Source organism: Gossypium hirsutum, chromosome D08 (genome assembly GCF_007990345.1).
Source record: "Gossypium hirsutum isolate 1008001.06 chromosome D08, Gossypium_hirsutum_v2.1, whole genome shotgun sequence".
NCBI classification, from domain to species: Eukaryota; Viridiplantae; Streptophyta; class Magnoliopsida; order Malvales; family Malvaceae; genus Gossypium; species Gossypium hirsutum.
This window is the reverse complement of record NC_053444.1, coordinates 54,084,835-54,105,977: the sequence shown is the minus strand read 5'-3', so window position 1 is coordinate 54,105,977 and position 21,143 is coordinate 54,084,835. Positions and strand designations below refer to the sequence as shown.

The 21,143-nt window shown below is 32.0% G+C and overlaps 1 protein-coding gene and 1 non-coding gene across 2 annotated transcripts; both read left to right on the top strand.

Moving 5' to 3' along the window:
• The first annotated feature begins 355 nt into the window (after nucleotides 1-355).
• LOC121220524 (small nucleolar RNA R71) lies at nucleotides 356-462 on the top strand. Its single transcript, XR_005917733.1, has one exon. It is a non-coding gene; the product is annotated as a small nucleolar RNA R71 (small nucleolar RNA).
• Nucleotides 463-17,963: 17,501 nt separating this feature from the next.
• LOC107900718 (ATP-dependent Clp protease proteolytic subunit 4, chloroplastic) lies at nucleotides 17,964-20,845 on the top strand. The gene is made up of 2 exons (XM_016826417.2): nucleotides 17,964-18,520; nucleotides 20,111-20,845. The coding sequence occupies exons 1-2, from the start codon at nucleotides 18,138-18,140 to the stop codon at nucleotides 20,592-20,594; spliced, it is 867 nt and encodes a 288-aa protein (XP_016681906.1). The 5' UTR covers nucleotides 17,964-18,137; the 3' UTR covers nucleotides 20,595-20,845.
• The last annotated feature ends 298 nt before the right edge of the window (nucleotides 20,846-21,143 follow it).

Genomic DNA, 21,143 nt, shown 5'->3' with positions numbered 1-21,143 from the left:
CTTTTGACTAAATTGAGTGCCCAAACGTCAAAATTTTTGAATGAAATTTTCACAAAATCATTCTGTGAAATTGTAGACCATAAAAATATAATAAAATAAATTTTTTCCTAATTGAATTTGTGGTCCCGAAACTACTGTTCCGACTAGGCCCGAAATCGGGATGTTACATGATCTCTGGCCATAAGTAAATCTTTTGGTTGGCCACTGGTAGGAATTCATTGCCATGTTCTCTATAAGATCATATAGATCCTCGTATTTCCAGCTCATTAAAGCTTCTTTTGCGACTCCATCTAGCCCTGGTCGTGCATGTGCATCCAACTTGTTATAGAACATTTGCAACCGCAACCATTTAGGTAGACCATGGTGCGAACATCTTTGGATCAACATCTTAAATCGCTCTTAAGCTTTGTGAAAATTTTCTCCTTCCAGTTGTTTAAATATGGAAATCTCCCTCCTGAGTTGGACAGTCTTGCTAATGGGAAAAAAACTTGTGTAGAAACTTTTTCACAAGTTCGTTCCATGTCGTAATAGATCCTGGTGCCTGTAAGTCTAATCAAAAGAAAGCATTATCGATTAAGAAGAAGGGGAACAACCAAAGACAAATAGCATCATCTATGACCTTGTTAAATTTAAACGTATCACAAAGTTGGAGAAATCGTTTTTAAGTATTGATTTGGGTCCTCCGCCATTGTTCTTCTAAATTGAAAATTATTTTGGATAATCTGGATCATAGCTAGTTTGATCTCGAAATTATTTGTTGTAATGGTTGGCCTTTCTATGCTACCTTGTACCATCTCCTGATTTGGTAGGGCATAATCTCTTAATGTCGTTTCTTCTTGTGCCATTTATGGGTTTAACGGTAGTTGTGGTGGTGGTGGTGGTGGTAAGTCTGATATGTTAGCTTCGTCAGGTTCGTTGAACAACACATTTTCTCGTGGTGAGTTACCCACAGCAAGTGGGTTATTTTGCATCTGTTGTTGTTGTTGTTGCCGAAGATTTTTTTTAAAAAAATTTTGATCAGTGGGTGTCTCTATAGGTGTGCCCCTACTGTGAGTCATACACTGAAACAACAAAGAAAAATAAAAACGTTAGTGAAGAAAAATAAAATAAAAATTGTATCTATAATTTACAATTATTCTATTAAACGTAAAAATTAAAATTAATCTAGTGGAGCTGCCTCTCCGGCAACGGCGCCAAAAACTTGACCGCTTTCGGACGTACTAACGTTTAGAGTAAATTTCTTGCAACCAAAAATATGAAAGTTAGGCGGTTTCCGCAAGTATACAGGTCAGGTTGTAATATAGTTTTTACAATAAAGTATGGAAGAACTTCAAGGATGTACCTAAGGGAGGCGAGCACTAAATTAATACTAACTTAAACGATAATAGATCTAATTAGTATTTTACTTAAATTATATTACGATAAAACATAAAGTGAAAACAATTTGTTTTATAGGAAAATAAATAAATAGCATAGAAGAATAAAAATGAAAAACTAAATTGTCGACTCAATCAAATCTAAGCATGGGAGACTAACTCGCTTCAATGGTCCTAACTAATTCCTATTTTGGGGTCTAGTCAATCAACTAGTCGTTAACCTAACAACATCTCTCGATCTTCCAATAAACTAACTAGTTGACAAGAACTACTTATCCTCGACCTTACAGTCCAGACTGGATCGGGGTAAGGGGTTCACAGATAGGCAATACCAATTTTGGGTTTATTCCCACCTAAATGACTTACTAGGGTTTTCAGGCCTAGGGTTTAAGTTCTTACTATCCGAACTAGTTGATCCGCTAAGAAACCCTACATAGAAATTAATTACTCCCACGTCCACTCGTTAATCCCCCATAAGAGGATTAGTTTCTTTTGGATCCCATAAACAACATAAACTTGATAAAAGAAATAAACATGAAAAGTAGATCAAGAATAAGAGTTTAAGAGAAAACCTGAATTGTATTGATGATTGAAAGCACAGAAATCCACAAGAGTTTGATGAGTCCACAAATTAGATTCTCTACGAACAAAAGTGCGAAATAGAACTGAAATAAAATCCTAAACACTAAAACTAAAAACTAAAATAAAAGTTGTAACCTAAAATAAAAGAAAAGTTCTAAGATAAGGAAAATATGATTCTCAAGTGTTTAATGAGGCCTATTTATAACTTTAGGTTTGGTCTTCATCCCTAGCCTAGTTCGACTGACTTTTTTACATTAAAGTTCATTGTATAGACCAAAATGCCTTTAGCTCGTTAATTCTTCAAGTACATGGCCAGTGGTTGCAACATCCTTTGCCTTATGTTGCGACACTAATGGCAGTTTACTTCGCTCAGGCTTGGATTCAGGGCTGTGTTGCAACATCCTTTGGCTATGTCGCGACACCGAAGGCGATCTTGCTATTTTGGTGTCCTGCTCATTATGTTGCGACGTCGAACCTCTGTGTTGGCAACATAACGACTAGTCTCATGTTCTCATGCCTTTGAATGATGTGCTGCACACTCACCACACATGTTAGCCTTCCTTTAGGCCTACTTTGGCCCCTAAGGTCATATAAACTGCTCAAATCACACTTTTTATTAATAGAGAACTAAAATCGAAAAACTAAGTAAAGCATAATAAAATTGCTTATATTCAAGCTCCTTAAGCACGAAAACTAGTTTAATTTTCGACAAAAAATTGCAACAAATCAACATGTATATATATTATATTCAATGATCTTGAATCATAAAAGCACAAACTAAATTTCTCTCATCATTCGTCAACGACTCTTGTTTTTCTATTCTCTCGCATCAGCCTAACATTGTCTTTAGCTACGTTCAATAATTCAAAAGTAGAAACAATATTAGTTTACATTCAGCTAACATTCAAATACAAAACTAAACATATTTTTATTTTATTCAATTTAGTCCCTATACTAAGGATATGCATATTTTTCGATATCTAGCATCATATCAAAATCCAATTTCACATTCTTTCATTAGAGGCCTTATACTTCCATTCATAGCATGATGTAATGACAAGTTTTCAATTTATTCAATTTAGTCTCTAATATTTCAAAGATATCTAACAAGCTTAATAGCCTTTGCAATTTAGTCCTTATCATGATCTAATCTTATTAACTATCAAATTCAAGCCTAATTAATCAATTTATCTATAATGGTAACTAGATAAAAAACTTAAAAATTGAAATAATTGATACATAAGGTATCTAAATCAAGCTCCTATAACTCAATTTCCATAAAACCAAAGAAAAATTACCTAAGGACTTACTTGAATAGATGGTCGAATGTTTGAATGAAACCTAAGGTTTCTTGAAGATGTTGAAAGCTTGAAGATGATGACAAATTGGTTGTCATCTCACTCACTTAATATTTATACTTAGTTTAACATTTTTTTAGTTTAATTAATCATATTTAACTAATTAATTAAACGATTATTAAGCATAATTTAAATCACAATTTAATCTAAATGGAATTAGTAATCACCATCCACTATCTCATGGTTAAAAATGATTAAATAACCATTTTGGTCCTTTAGGCAATTTCAATATAGGTCCTCAAGCAATTTATGAATTAAAACTCAACAGCGATTGGACTTTTACAATTTAGTCCCTAAGCTTTAATTAACTAATTTTTCGGTTAAATCACTTAACCAAACTTCAATATATTTTCATAATAAGTCTATAAATATACTTATTTTATATTTATGAACTCATTTTACGAAAATGAGGTTCCAAAATCGTATTTTTGACACTACTGAAATTCAGGTCATTATAAGAAAAAGGGAGACGAAAAGGGGGAGAGGAAAACTTAGCGATTAGCATGCACTAGTAACCATGAAAGAGATCAAAGAAAGTGTTCATAAGGATGAAATTTCCACGCTCACTGCACCATTATTGATACTCAATATCAACAAGGTTAGAGAAAAAGGAAGGGATGTGATGATGTTGGTGGAGGTCGATTCGCCCATGTTGGGGCCAAGAGCCGGAAAAGTCAAAGAGTGTTGAGGTGAATGCAAAGGGAGAGATGAGAGATGAGGGTTTAACCTTTTGGGATTTTTGGAAGAAAAAGAGAGAAAGGCATCCTTCTATGTTGTGTTTTAGGTGTATTTATAGGCTGGTGAGAGTTCTCGGGTGGTCCCCTTGAGAAGAGTGCATCCATTAGTAATAGATGGCTTAAAAAAGGATTTGATTGGGTGGTTAAGGATGAACGATCCACCTGTGAGGGGGTATGAGGCATGCCGATAGTCTATCACTAAGTGACCATCCGAATGATAAAAGGTGAGGGTTGCCTACGAATCTCTTTGGTTGGTTCTCGTTTTGCTACATGCCCCAATCGAGGTAGGGATATAACAAATACATACCAAATGATAACTTGTTTTTTTTTATACAACCAAATGAATAACTTAATTTTGGAGTGACATGTATATCATTCAATAAGCAAATAATATTTTTAAAACTTTTTTAAATTTTTTTATATTTTTATAATTTTTGAAATAAATTTGTTTAGTTTTTTTTTATTTTTGAAGTTTAAATATTTTTTAGTCTTTCATAACTTTTTTAAAAATAAATTATATCTTTAGGAATTTTTATGAAAATCTTTTAAAACTTTCTTACAAAGTACTAAATTAGTAAAAATGTAAATATTGGGAGCTAATTTATTTTAGAGATAAATCTTAAAATTATACATGGTGTAACATCTGCATTAGGCCTTGGAGCCGAGTACAGAGAGGAATTGGGTCAGGGTTTAGTTGGAAATTTTCAAAAAGGGCAAAATAAGAATTTAAAGTGATGATTTAGAAAATAGTTAGAACCGATAGTGATTCTGTAACACCCCCTACCCATATCTGTTGTCGAAATAGGGCACGAGGCATTACCGGAGTTTACTGAACATTTTCAATAATTCTGAATCATTTATTATTCATATTCTGAAAATAATCATAACGTCCCTCTATTGGGCTCTCGAAGCCCAAAACATTTATTAGGAACCTACTGGGATTAAATCGAAATCATAGGGAATTTTTCGCAGAATCCTAAATATATATATAGATTTTAAATTTTTTTTATTTCCGAATTAGGTGCAGGGTTCATACGGGCGTATCACATAACAAATCTTTTCATAAGAAATTGCATAACTGAAACCTTTCCACTCTTTCATAAGCTCAATTATATTTTCATCTAAGCACTTACCATTCCAATGCACCCTATAATTAAACATATTACCATTCAACAGTAATTTGGCACTTGCCTAAACTTCAAGCAACAACATTGGTTAGCGCACTTTAATATTGAGAAACTTATTTTCTCGCCATGTCTCACTTAAATTTATTACTCGTCTTAATACACATAATTTTCCTTATATCAACGTATCAAAGATAGTCTCATATTTACATGTCATGATACATATCATTTTCTTGTTGTTTCTTCTTAAATATAAATTATTCAATTCATTATGACAATATTTCATGTACCATAATTTTTTTATAAGTTCAATGTATATTTATTCCAGTAGCAGTTCATAATATTGAATATGCATAATTATCAAGCAAGTTTCACATACATGTATTTTCCATGTCATATTTTAGTATATCAAATAATTATCATTTCTATGTATTTCAAGTTTAATTTCATGATTTTATGTACTTATCATTTTCTATTTTTATCCCGTTGAATTTCTCAGAATTTCGATGGATTTTCAAGGGTACACTTTAGTGTACAAATTTGGGTCCGTCAATTCATATTCATGTGCGCACATTTTTCAATTCAGAGAGCACACTCCCGCGAACCTCATTTCTTACAGCGGGATTACCAGTCCAAGCTAAATCCCCTGCAAGAGAGCACACTTCCGCGAACCTCATTTCTTACAGCGGGATTACCAGTCCAGGCTAAATCCCCAGTAATATAAACTCATAGAGTATTGTCGGGATTACCATTCCAGGCCTAATCCCCTGCAACGACAATTACTCTAATGAGCTTGGATCTGAATTACCAGTCCAGGCTAAATTCAGACCCTAATTCGGATTACCCGTCCGGGCTAAATCCATTTTCCACATATTCTTCAGGAGGGCTATATCAAGATCACCCATCCGGGCTAGATTTTTTTCACACATATTCTTCGGGAGGGCTATATCAGGATAAGATCACTCGTCCGGGCTAGATCATTTTTACCGTCAATTCCTTTTCAGAGATTCATCGAATTTTCCTTCCATTGAACCAGGATTTTTTTATTTTTATCAAATATATCAATGTTTCGTCAATAACATACATTTCAAGCATCTAAGAATATAATTCAAGTTACACAAACTTATCGGGCTAAATTGCAGAAATATCAAAATTTAGGGACATTTTGGTAATTTTCCATTTTTCTCGAATTTCCACCCAAATCTTGATCTAAATTAATATTTCATTCAATTTATTAATTTAAATGATAAAAAAATTCATTTCATGCAATTTGGTCATTTTGGCATTTTTACAAAATTACCCTTAAAATTTTACTTTTATTCAATTTAGTCCCTAAACCTAAAACATGTAAATTAGCTATTTTAAAATAAACTCATATTAGCTGAATATTCACATATATTATTTTTTCTCCTCCTCCACTTCATTCCACATCCTTGATATATATATTGCCATTATTTACTTGTTTACTCATAACAAGTTGTTCACTTGAGTTATAGTCACTAAATTAATTATATCTTAAGCTAAAGAAATCTGAATTGAGATCCGTAAATTTTCTCTGAAACTAGACTCACATATATTCTTACCATAAAATTTTCATAATTTTTGGTTCATCCAATAATTACATTTTATTCTTTAAAGTCATCTCTGTTCTGCTGTCTACCAGTTTTGACCCTTCTTCACTAAAAATTAATTATCTCCTTGTACAGAATTCAGATGATGTTCTTGTTTGTTCCTTTTTAAAATATACTTTTTAAGGATTCTAATCATATAAATTATAAATCATAATAATTTTTTTACAATATAGAATGATTTTCCAAAGTCAGAACAGGGGAACCCGAATTCATTTTGCCCTTGTCTCACAAAATTTATTATACCTCATAATTTACAATTTCATTGATTACACCGTTTCTTCTATGAGAAACTAGACTCAATAAGATTTAATTTCATATTTTTTTCATCCTCTAATTCAATTTCCATGATTTATGGTAAATTTTCAAATTTAACCTACTGTTTCTGTCCAAAACTATTTTAGTGCAAAATGTTGATTACTAAATTTATAACACCCTTATTCCCTTTCTCTATAGTATTTCCCATCGCTTTCTCTTATTTTTCTTCACTAAAATATCAAGAACATAGAACCTTATATAATAAAACCCTACATTAACATCAATTTCATACTTTTTCAATAATATCAAACTCAAAAATATATTGAAATCTTGATGTTCTTACCTTGCTCTATTGATTTCAATCTTTAACTTGATTTTCTCTCTCCTCCAGCCTCTATTTCTTGAATCTAACTTGATATTCTAGCTCCCCATAGTCTTCTTATCAATTTTCTCTCTTGGTGGCTATGGAAATTTCTTTGAATTCTAAGTGAAAATGATGAATTTTTGGTGTGAGGACCAAATTGTAAATAAAGAAAATCTTTCTTTCTTTCTTTCTCTCTTCTTCTCACGTTGATGCATGGAAAAATGGTGGGATGATGGCTTCCATCTTTCTTTCCACATATATATATACACTAAATATTTATTTATTTATTTAATCTAAAATATCTCCAACATCATCATTATTTTCTAGATTTCTCTCTCTTCTTATTGACCATTTTTCCCTTTAGATCTTCTAAAATTCCATCCTTGAGTCATTACTTAATTTGGTAAAATTACAATTTGGTCCCTCATAATTCTTCATCTATTCAATTTGGTCCCAATTCATCCATTTTCCTTAGGTTCTAAATTATTCCACCATTAAAATATTTACACTACTGATCCTTCAAATTTTTCATATTTACATTTTAACCCCTCAAATTTTGAGTATTTACTATTGGGTAACAAAACTTTTCTCACTTTTACAATTTAATCCTTTCTTGAATTAATATGTCATAATATACTTCCCAATGTTTTCATAACTCAAAATTCTCCTTTTTGTCACTTTATTTCCTTACTATATCAAAAATAATATCTTACTGTAAAAATTTTCGGGGTATTACAGATTCAGAAAATGCTTTCTAGATTAGAAAAATTGATTTAGATTATGGGTTAAATTGTAGTAGAATAGAAATTGTTGTGGCTAAAGTAGGAAAAAGAAAAGTTAGTAGATTCGTAGTTTTAGTAGAAAGGAAGGAATGATTAAAGCGAAATTTTACCAAAAGATATTTATGAGTCATCTATGGGATTATTAAAGATGATGAGAGATAAAATGGTACTTAGCTAAGTAGATATTATTAGACATAATGATTAGGGGTTAAAGTGTAAAGACGTATGGCAAGGTGACTAGTTAGCAATTTGACCATTTTTAGGTAAAAATCATGAGATTTTTGTTGGAATTGTGTAGAAAAGTGAAGAAAAGATGAGAACTCTCCATATTTTCTTGAAAGCCACCGTTTCCCCTTTTTCTCCATCCATCTATCTTTTGCTTTTATTCCATTTTGGTCCTTCCACCATTTTTGATCAAATCCAAGCTTCAAATCTTCTATTTCTTTGATGTTACCTTAGTAAAAACACTAGAGAAGACTAGTAAACACCTTAGTTTCATGCGAAAAGCTTCCATAGAGGTGTAGAAGGAGAGAGAAAATAAGGTTAGATTATAAAATCAAAAGTTAAGGTAAGTGATGGTGAAATCATCATGTCATACATGTTTGTTTTCATTATCTAGCATAGTAAAGTTATATGATTGTTGTTTTGAATTGTAAATATTATATGTTTGATATGAAATTGAAGAAAAAGAAAAGGAAGTAAAGGACCCAATTAAAGGAAAAGGAAAATAGAAGGCCAATGAGTGAAGGAAGAAGAAAATACATCATTTCAACCATTTTATTGTAAGTACTATAAGAATTGCCATTATTTTTCTCTAAATGTTCATGCTATAATATTTTAGTTTACTAGGATAGTTAGGTAGGAAATTATGTAACACCCCTAACCCTTAATCCATATCAGTCGCCGGAACAGGGTTACTGAGTATTACCGGAGTTTACGGACCAAATATTCGGACACCTCATATCATATAACATTCATGTCAAAAACCAATCAAAATCAATTATATTGTCCCTTATACGAGTCCTCGAGACTCAAAATACACATCGGAAATAAGTCGGGACTAAATCGGGTACTTAAAGAATTTTTTTTAAAAACATCAAAAAATTTCAAAGGTGCAGGGGACACACGCCCGTGTGGTCAAGTCGTGTGGCTCACACGATCAAGGGACACACCCATGTCTTAGGCTGTGTAGGCATTCGAAATAAGGGCAAACAGCCGTGTCCCAGCCCATGTCCAAACTTGTGAGCTCTCTGACTTGGGTCACACGGCCAATCCACACGCCCATGTGCTAGGCCGTGTGAGCATTCTGTTTTGTGCAAATTAAAGATACAGGGGACACACGCCCATGTCTCTGCCCGTGTGGACAAAAATTAGGCCATTTTCCTAGCCATATTCCTCACCCAATTTGTCATCAACCTAAATCAACATTTTGGACATCAAGAAGCCATAACAAGGCATTCAAATCAAGCCAAAATCAATTCTTAAACATGTAATACTATCACATACCAACAATATGCCCTTAGGCTCTTTAAATGACAACATAACTCATATCAATCAAATAACCAATTTCACCTACATGACCAAATACATGTATGCATAATTTACCAAATATACCTATTCAACCCAACTATCAATATACTTATAAGATTTCTATCATTCAACCATTTCAAACACACATCAAACATGATAAGACCACTTACATACACGTTAAAATTTATTCATCACAAGCCATTCAAATGGCTAGTTCCAACAAAACATTTATATGCCATCATTAGCCAAATTAACCTATACATGCCATTATAACCAAAATTAATTTACTAATTATACCGAAAAGGCTGATAGATAGTGTGAAGTTACTATAAAACATGGAAAATAACACAGAGTAAGCATTTAAGTTTAGTAAGTTTGTATAACAAGGAAATTAACTTACCATTTAATCACACTTAAGGTAAGCATGTTAATATAACCAAACTAATTTGGCCAAAAGCCTAAACACATATCCTCAACATGTTAGCCATGTAACACTTTCCATAACTAATAAACATGGATGTACATAATCACTAGGTAAGATTCGCATACATGTATCATCCATCTCATATTTCAATATATCATGTAATATCATTTCCATGTAATTCAAGTATATACCCGTAATTGTTCATTTCGAACTCATATTGTTTCATATCAGAACTTTGCCCGTTGAACCATTTAAAATATCATTGGATACACAGGTAGTACACATGAAGTGTACAAATTTGTAATCCATCAATTCATTTACTTGTATGCTTATACAAGCATGTAAACGGGAAGCTCTTTCGAGCCATATAATGGGAAGCTCATGTGAGCTAAGTAACGGGAAGCTCATACGAGCTGTATATCAGGAAGCTCTTGCGAGCCAAGTATCAGGAAGCTCAAGAGAGCTGTGGTGTGTCTGCAACACATGCAGGATCACAACTATATCGGGAACCCTAATGACATGTCATTTGTATCCTTCAAATTTCTAAGGTTCAAAAGCGACTCGATAATTATCAGATATGTTATCATAATTATACATGGCAATTTGTACAAATAAATATACAATTTAGTTACACGAACTTACCTCGATAAGTTTTCGTAGATACGAAGGCTACTAGTCCGATACTTTTTCTTTGCCTCGATCTAACTCCGTATTAGGTCTATCTGAATCTATACGAATGAATTTAACTCAATTTAATATAATTCATATTCAATTTAATCCAACACACATCTTTGGAAAAATTATTATTTTGCCCTTATACTTTTAATTAATTATAATTTAGTCCCTAAGCTTGAAAAATGAAATTGATACAATTTAATCCTTATTCAAGCCTAGTTTATTTTCATACATATCAATAGCAGCCCATGTATTTCACAAAATTTAGAATTTTTCCATAAATTTTTCTTCTTTTCAATTTAGTCCCTAATTGATAATTTTATCAAAATTCTCTTTACAAAAGTTGTTTATCTAACAACAACCTTTCATTTTCTATCATAAAAATTCAAAATTCAATTATACTCATCCATGGAAAAACCCTATTACTTTAACAGTTTTGTAAATTAATCCCCAAGATAGCTAGATTAAGCTATTACGATCTCGGAAACATAAAAATTATTAAAAACGAGACTAAAATACATACCTAATTAAGCCAAATAAGTTTGCTAGAACTCAAGCTTCCATGGCTAGGGTTTCCATATTTTTTATGAAAGATATGAGAATGAATGATAATAATAATTATTTAATTCATTTATCCTCATTATTTTATTAACTTTCCAAAATTAACCTTACTAATTTATTAAATTTCCAATGATGAATAATCATTCTTATCTACTAACTACTCTAAATGGTCTATTTTATATATAAGGACCTCCATTTTTAAATTTCATAGCTATTTGATACTTTTAACTACTAGAATTCAATTTTCATACTTTATGCAATGTAGTCCTTTTTATCAAGCTAGGCTTGTAAACGGTAAAATTTCTTAACGAAATTTTCATACGATATTTCTATCATACTATAGACCATAAAATAATATTAAAATAAAATTTTTTCCAACCTCGTATTTGTGGTCCCAAAACCACTGTTCCGATTTCACTAAAAACGAGCTCTTACAAATTATGCAAATAAAATGACTAAATCGTAATACTATGAAATTTATTAAGGGAATTATAAGTGTAAAATATAAAATGGTGCATTTGGTTGAATGTTAATATTTATGTTGAGAAAAAGAAATGTGCATGGAAAATAATGTTATGCATGCAATTTATTAATTAGGAGTTAAATTGTGAAATATGGAAAAATGTGGAATATTTTCAAAATTTTGTTATAATATGAACATTTGTATAAATTATGTTAAAATCCTAAGTAGACAGAATTAGAACTATTAGGATACTAGTGGCATGCCATTAAGGATCCTTAGCGCGCTCTTTATTTTTTAGCACATTAGTGCTCTCTGTTTAGCACGCTTGTGCTCTTCGTATAGCACCTTGGTGCTCTCCGTTTACTTGTGCATATAGTTGCACCCCTGTACTTGATCTGTATATCCTGAATTGTTCTAAATAGTCTACTATGGGAAAATGTGTGAATGTAAGAAATACGAGTATTTAAAGTATCAAGGTAAGTATGGAAATTACTCAAGGTAAGTAAATTTGTTGAAATAAAATGTCTAGTCATAAAGATATTCATGTGTGGAAATATAATATATATTAGTAACATTTTAATTATATGTTATATTCATTTATTCTTTTAGTGCTTACTAAGCCTTCACTAGGTTAACGTGTTTATTTCAACGCATAGGTACAATTAAATCCGACGAGCTAGAGTCGAGGTTGTCAACTGCTCATCTCATCACATCGCCAAGCCCGAAAAGTGTATGTATTGATTTTTTATTTAGAATGACATGTACATAGGTGGTGTGGTATGGAACTTGGTAAAAAGAGGATATTTTGTAAACTTTAAAAGTTTTACTTATTCTGGGTAAATTAATTAAATACTTTAGCATTATTGAAAAAGAATTAATAAGAGTTTAAATGTATGTATGCATATGTGGTATGATTATTGGTTAAGTATGGTTGATTTAGAATTGCTTTAAATTGGTTTTTAAGTGTTGAATTGGTTCAAACTCTTTCCAAGGGGTTTTTAGCAAATTTTCCAAATATTTTTGAGCAAATTTTGTAATACCCTGAAAATTACTATAGTAAGAAAGTAAGATATTATCCTCAATATCTTAGAAACCAATCAAAATCATACATATCGTCTCTTAAACGAGCCCTTGAGGCCCAAATTATGCATTAGAAACAAAGTCAAAAACTCATAAAATTTTTCGAAAATATTTAAAATTTTCAACACTGTAGGGGTCACACGGTCATGTGACTCACACGGTGTTTGGAGACACGTCCATGTCTCAGGCTATGTGGGCATTCGAAATAGGGACACATGGTCGTGTCTCAGCCTATGTGAGTATACTGACTTGGGTCACACGGCCAAGTCACACACCCATGTGCTAGACCGTGTGAGCATTCTGTTTTGTGCAAATTTAAGATATATGGGACATACGGCCGTGTCACCTGGTCATGTGTCACACACGGTTGAGGCACACACCTGTGTCTCTGCCCGTTTGGACGAAAATAGGTCATTTTAAAAGCCATAATTAGACATCCAAAACAAGCCAAAATAAGTGGCTAAACCCAATAAATTACATATAGGTCATCATTAAACAAAATATCTATACATGCCATTATAACCAAAATCAAAACGTTCGAAGTACCGATAGAACCGATGGATAGTGTGATACAACTCCGACAAGCTTCTAACCCAATTGAGCTTCCGATAATCTGAAAAGTAAAGGAAAACAAATACATAAGCAATGAATGCTTAGTAAGCTCGTATAACCTTTAATCGTAATACTTCTTTTCAAATATGAAATTTAAACATATCAAGCATAATCCAATATTGATACAACAATACTCATGAAGTTATATTTAACAACTCACTAAGTGAATACATCTACAGTATCACTTATACATATTATTCTTAGCATAGTAGGATTTTAAACAACTTTAACTCTTCCAAATTTCTTTATTTTCATTTGCATTTCTTTACTTTCCACATTCATTCCGTATGCATAACACATCAATCATAAACATATCATTCCATCATAGTTACAAGCTAGTGCATTTAAACATAGACCTTTTTCGAATTAATCACATGATAAATCATTTCATAAGAAATTGCATAACTTAAACCTTACCACTCTTTCATAAGTACAAGCATATTTTCATCTGAACACTTACCATTTCAATGCATCTTATAATTTAAACATATTACCATTCAACCAGTAGTTTAGCACTTGCCTAAGTATCAAACAACAGCACTTGTTAGCGTACTTGAACATATTTCATTTAATTTCAACATTAATAACCTTATTATCTCAACATGTCACACTTGAGTTTATTATTCATCTCAACTTACATAATTTTCATGTTTCAACATATCAAGATATTGATATATATACTCATTACATGATACATATCATCTTTTACTGTTTTTTCATATACATATATCATCCAAGACAACTCCCAATAACTTACCATTCAAAGAACGACTTACGGATATGAGTACAATCGTTTTTAGAAGCCTGAAGGCTAAACTGAAGCACATAAGTGCTAATTAGAAACCCGTAAGGGTTGAACGAAAGCTCATAGGAGATGAACGAAAACCCATAAGGGTTAAATTGAACCTTAAAAGAGCTGAATGGAAACCCATAAGGGCTAAAGTGAAGCTCAAAAGAGTTGAACGGAAACCCATAAGGGTTAAACTGAAGTTCAAAAAAGCTTAATGGAAACCCATAAGGGTTGAACGGAAACTCATATGAGTTAATGGAAGCTCATGAGAGCTAAACAGAAAGTAAACACGAAAGTTCACAACAAATGCTGAACCTCGGTTTACTTGGGTAATTTGCCATTAATTCATCCTTTGCTTTTACCGTCAATTCTTCCTTTGCATGTACCGTCAATTCATCCTTTGCCACAGAACGATTATACTCAATCCCACATTCCACTCGTTTTGAACATTCAATTCAATTTCATAATTTAACAATATTCCATTTTTCAACAACATGCTAAATACATGATAATTTAACAATGTTCTATTTTTCAACAATATACTAAATACAAAATATCATTCATCATTTCAATATAATTATTAAACTTTAACCCCATGAACTTACCTGAATTGAGTTGTAATAATTGTAGGAGTTTAGGGACTATTTCGTTATTTTTCCTTTTTCATGAGTATCTACGAAATTTTGATCTAAAATATAAAATTTATCATTAATTAGCATATATTTAAGTTCCAATTCATTTCACAATTTATACCCTTCAATTTTTCAAATTTACACAATTACCCCAGCTTTTACAACTTTTACAATTTAGTCCCTTAACTAGTTAATCTATCAAATCAACTAATTTTCCTCAATTAATAATTTATCCAAATATTCTAGGCTATCATATAAACCTTAATAAAATATAAATTTAATACCAAACCCTAATATTTTAACCATTTTCGCAATTTGATCCTAACATCAATATTTAACAAAATCACTTTATAATATCACCATACAACAAATTTAAATCTCTAAACCCACTTGATATTAATACTTTATTTCAATATATTAATTTATACAATAAAAAAACTCATTTCATGCAATTCGGTCATTTTTGACATTTCTACAAAATTGCCCTTTAAAATTTTACTTGTATTCAATTTAGTCCCTTAGCCTAAAACATGCAAATTAGCTATTTTTAATGTAAACTCATGCTAGCTGAATATTCATATATTTTCCTCCTCCTCTCCATTCCACATCCTTAATGTATATAACATGCTTATATGTAACATTATCTATAATTCCACTATTAACTTATATGTTCATATCAAAGTTGTCCACTTGAATCATAGTCACTAAATTATTTATATCTTAAGCTACAGAATTCTAAATTAAGATATTCTTGATGATTTTGAAACTAGACTCAAATATATTTCTACCATAAAAATTTCAGAATTTATAATTTAGCCAATAAGTACAGTAAAATCTTCAAATTTATCCCTGTTCTGTTGTTTCACAGCTTTGCCTTTCTTTACTAAAAATTAATTATCTCTTAGTACGGTGTTTGGATGATGTTTCTGTTTGTTTCTATTGAAAATAGGCTCATTAAGAATTTAAATATATAAATTTAAACCCATAATTATTTTTTTTATAATTTTTGATGATTTTCCAAATTCAGAACAGGGGAACCCAAAATCAATCTGACATTGTCTTACAAAAATTCATATATCTCATAATATGAAATTCTTTTGCTTACAACGTTTCTTCTATGTAAAACTAGACTCGATAGACTTTAATTTAATACTTTAATTAACCTCTAGTTAAATTTCTACAATTTTTGGTGAATTTTCAAATTCAGACTACTGCTGCTATTCAAAACTGTTTTAGTGCACAATGTTGATAACCAAGTTTATAACACCCTCCTATCCTTTCTCTACAATATTTCCCATCACTTCCTCTTATTTCCCTTCACTAACATATCAAGAACATAGAACCTTATATAAGAAAACTCTACTTTAACATCATTTTCATGTTTTTTCAATAATATCAAACTTAAAAATATATTGAAATCTTGATGTTCTTACCTTGTCCTATTGATTTAAATCTTTAACTTGATTTTCTCTCTCCTCTAGCTTCTATTTCTTGAATCTAACTTGATATTCTAGCTCCCATAGTCTCCTTATTATTTTTCTCTCTTGGTAGCTATGGAAATTCTTTTGATTTCTAAGTGAAAATGGTGAATTTTTGGTAAAATGACCAAATTATAAAGAAAAGAAAATTTCTTTCTTTCTTTTCTCTTCTCACATTGGTAGCATGGAAAGATGAAGAGAATTCTTCATCTTTCTTTTCTTATATACTAAATATAATTAAAAATCAAATCAAAATATTAATAAACTAATATTTATTTAATTAATCTAAAATATCACCAACATCATCATTACTCTTCAAAATTATCTTCCTTGCTAAATGACCATTTTGCCCCTTATTATTCTTTAAAATTCCTCTATTGACTCATCATTCACTTTGGTAAAATTGTGATTTAACCCCTCATACTTTTTCCACTTATTTAATTTGGTCCTAATTCATCCATTTTCCTTAATTTCTAGATCATTCTACCCTTAAAATATTTGAACTATTGGTCTTTCAACTTTTTCATATTTACACTTTAACCCCTCAAATTTTGAGTATTTACTCTTGGGCCATAAAACTTTTCTCACTTTTACGATTTAATCCTTTATTGAATTAATATATCATTATATACTTCCCAATGTTAACAAATTTGACCCAAAGTATCGATACCAGGGGTCAGGAATCGATACTTGGTGTTTGGAATTGAGTTTTTCAAAAATAGAATGCTAATTTGGTATCGATACCTACATGAAATTTTTGAAATTTTGAGTTCCAAAATGCCATTTTGGTATCAACAGTGGTCAGGGGTACAGATACCTTGTTAAGGTATCGATACCCTATGTTTTGGTACTAATACTTGCCCCCTGTTTTTCTTAAAAAAATCATTTTTAAATCACTTTTTAACGTAAACGATTGACCAATGATGACCCCAAACATTTAAGATAATAATTAAGGACTTAAATAAGTTAAAATGCTATAATTAATGTTTGAAATTACTTACTGTTTAGTCAAGATCACTTTAGCACCAAATGTAATAGCCTTATACCAGGTCCCGAAGGTCGGAACTAGTATAGTGGTGTTACACATGAACTTTGATTTGGTACAATTATATATGTGGAACTTTGATTGTGGTTCAAATGTATACATGAAACTTTAATTTTGATTCAATCATACACATTTAAATAAATACATCGATATATTTTTATATGGATAAATATAAGTATTTGTGTATGAAATATATATAAACATAAAATGAAGCTATATTAGTAATTATGTTAATAATTTATGAGAATTGAATCAAATAAAAAATTCATGTTTAAAATTACATAAAATCAAATTTTATGTATAAAATTATAAATTAAACCAAAATTATATATAATTCTAATATTTATCCTTTATTTTATAATAAAGTAACTAGGTAATTTTAGATAATATTAAAAAATATTAAATCATTTGAGACTCAATACTATACGGACTAAAGTTTACATTTTTCAAAAGTATAAAGACCTCTCACATATTTAAACCTTTGCCTATCCAATCATAGCGTAGGATAATAATATTGGAACGGTATTTGCCTGAAATCATATCAAGAACGAAGGGCAAAGGGGGTGGCGGCTTCAGTCGGAGTAGTTGCTTATCTGTGCCTGAGTTTTCTCGACACACCACCAACATCACAACGTGCCATGGGTTTACTATCCCTCTCATCTTCTCTAACCCCTTCCTTCCCCTCTCTTCATCTCAAACCTAAACATAAACTCTCTCTTACTTTCCCAAACCCTTCCTTTGTGTGCTCCGCACCCACATCCACGCCCCTCTCCTCATCTCTCAAACTGAAACCTACTGCGAATTCCCTCAAATTGTCAGCCCCTCAGAGCCCCGCCACCGCCATGCGAGGGGCCGAGGCCGACGCTATGGGGTTGTTGCTCAGGGAGCGAATCGTTTTTCTAGGTAACAACATTGATGACTTTGTGGCTGATGCCATTATAAGTCAGTTGCTGCTTTTGGACGCTCAGGACCCCACTAAAGATATCAGACTCTTCATTAATTCCCCTGGTGGTTCTTTGAGGTATCCCCCTTTTTTTTTCTAGGATTTTATATTTTTTCTGCTGCCCTGTAACCCTAGGCAAAGATAATAATGCAAAGAACACATTGTTGCTACAACTTCTGCTCTGTTCCGTGAAATTGTTTTCTCTCTGGGAAAGAAAGAACATTTTAGTCTGCGTGTGAATCTTGGAAATTCATATCCGATGATTTTATCAATGGGCATTTTCTTAATTAAGATTATTTTTCTATGAATCTTGAACTGACAAGTCATGACTTGGGTGAGTTACTTTATTGGAAAAACTCTGACTGAAGGTACCATTTCTCAAATCTTGATCGCTTTAATATTCCCCTAACAAACTGAATAATGAATTCTCTGTTTGTTCTTCAACTAGGACACATCATTGTTTAGGTTCTTGGAAACGAAATGGAAATTTTTATTTGATTGGAGTGGTATTCTCCTTGGATATGGATTCTCATTGTTTCCTGATATTTCTTATTGAAGGAGCATGATAGCAATGATTTAAAGATCTATCTTGTTTGTAAACCCCATTTAATAGAGTAGCATCTCTAAAGTACTTATAGAATGCTTCCGAACCTTCGTGCTTGATAAGCTAGCAAGTCTAAGCACTAAAAATAACTCAAGTAGCCTAAAATGGATATTGGGTCATGGCTGAGCCTATGGTATAAATGTCCAGCAAGCTACAACTCTTGGTTTGCAGCATCAGCTCGAGGATGGAAACTTTATTGCTTCGTCCAAGCATAAAGAGTCTTGCTTCATCATTAAATTAGCATGTGTGGTAGTTCACAATCTTATTGTTCAATTGTGTGTGATTATTTATTCTTTTTTTCTTCTAATGACCAAGGTCAAGTTTCTTAGTGTGCTTTATTTTTTTTCAATTCCTTAAAATGGGCAAATTATGCGCAATAGATGTTTCCTGGATTAGGAGTCAGCTCTGATCCTTCTGTTTATGCAATCTTTGGGTATAACTTAGGTTGTTGCAGGGCCAGTTGGAAGTGTTCATATTCTTCAATCTTTAGGAGCTTAGAGCAGTTGGCATTATATGCAGTTTAGGTCATCAATTTATGTTTGAAAACATGTATGCAATCTTACATGTTATGTTTCCATTGAGGCTTGAAGCAAAGGGTACCCACTTTTGCAAGGGAAACGTTTCACTTGATGGGGAAGGAATGGAAGATTTTGGTGAACGGTTCCTCATAATTTGTCTAATGTACTGACATAATCACTTTGCACGTGTGCGCACACACAAGAAGAAAGAAAACCACTAAATATATGAAGACTATAACTGCTAGTAAACATGATAAATTTCCATTTCCTACCCTTTCCACTCAACCAAATAAGACTGCTTGCCCAACCTTCCTTTGTTTTTATCTTTGTGCAATCCAAATAAGGCTAATAATTAAATTACTCTTTTCTTTCTGTTTTTCTTTAAAAAAATTTATTTTCCTTCCCATTGGTGATGTACAAAAGAATAGAAACTTCCCCGTTATGGTTCCATTTTAACATTTTGTCTTCTATTTGATTTCTGATTGTATCACCTTGCTTGCCTATCCTTTCCTTTTGCTGATCTGCTGTTTTTTCTATTTGTATCAGTGCTACAATGGCCATATATGATGTAGTGCAGCTTGTCCGGGCTGATGTTTCCACAGTTGGAATCGGCATTGCAGCATCAACAGCTTCTATCATCCTTGGTGGTGGCACCAAAGGCAAGCGCTTTGCAATGCCAAACACACGAATAATGATTCATCAACCTCTAGGAGGTGCTAGTGGCCAAGCTATAGATGTGGAAATCCAAGCACGGGAAATTATGCATAACAAGAACAACGTGACAAGAATAATTTCTGCTTCTACTGGGCGTCCATTTGAACAAGTGCTGAAGGATATTGATAGGGATCGGTATATGTCTCCAATAGAAGCTGTGGAATACGGAATAATAGATGGTGTTATCGATAGAGATAGCATCATTCCATTGGAACCAGTGCCGGAAAGAGTGAAGGCAAGCTTAAACTACGAGGAAATTAGCAAAGATCCCAGGAAATTCTTGACCCCTGATATTCCAGATGATGAGATATACTAGATTGGCTTGGTTCAGGGCATGCAATGCCAGGAGGCACAATGTTTTAATGGGGCTCGTCTTTCATTTTGGTCTTGTTAAGTAGAACTTTGTATCGAAAATGTAGTTGCTGCATACAAACACAAATATGAACATCTTGGTAGCTGCATACATGCATAAATTGAGAATGTAGTTGTGGTCCAAGCAAAATAGAGTAATGTGTTTTAGGAAGAATTTGAATATCGTGAAAACGGAGGCTACAAACGTTTGATTCATTTTCAGTTTCTCTACAAGTGTGTAGACGACTATGGTGCTTTTCTATGAAATCTACACTTCCCAGTATAAATACAAGGTGTATAATTTGGTAACAAGCCTTTACTTGGAATTCTTAAATTAGCATATTCCACCAGAAACATCTATTCAAAGCAGTTTGGATGGGCAATAGAGTACGATGCGTTTAATTTACCTTTTATATCATGTTATAATATTGTTATAGTATTTAAACTCATTGATACACTAATAGCAAATAAGTTCACCCAAACCCACCCTTAATTAAGCATTTTTTTTCTTCCT

Excerpts from the sequence above, each read along its gene's own strand:
- LOC107900718 (XM_016826417.2), top strand. The coding sequence starts at position 18,138 with ATGGGTTTACTATCCCTCTCATCTTCTCTAACCCCTTCCTTCCCCTCT. Across the intron at positions 18,521-20,110 it reads TCCCCTGGTGGTTCTTTGAG|TGCTACAATGGCCATATATG; the intron begins GTATCCCCCTTT and ends TATTTGTATCAG.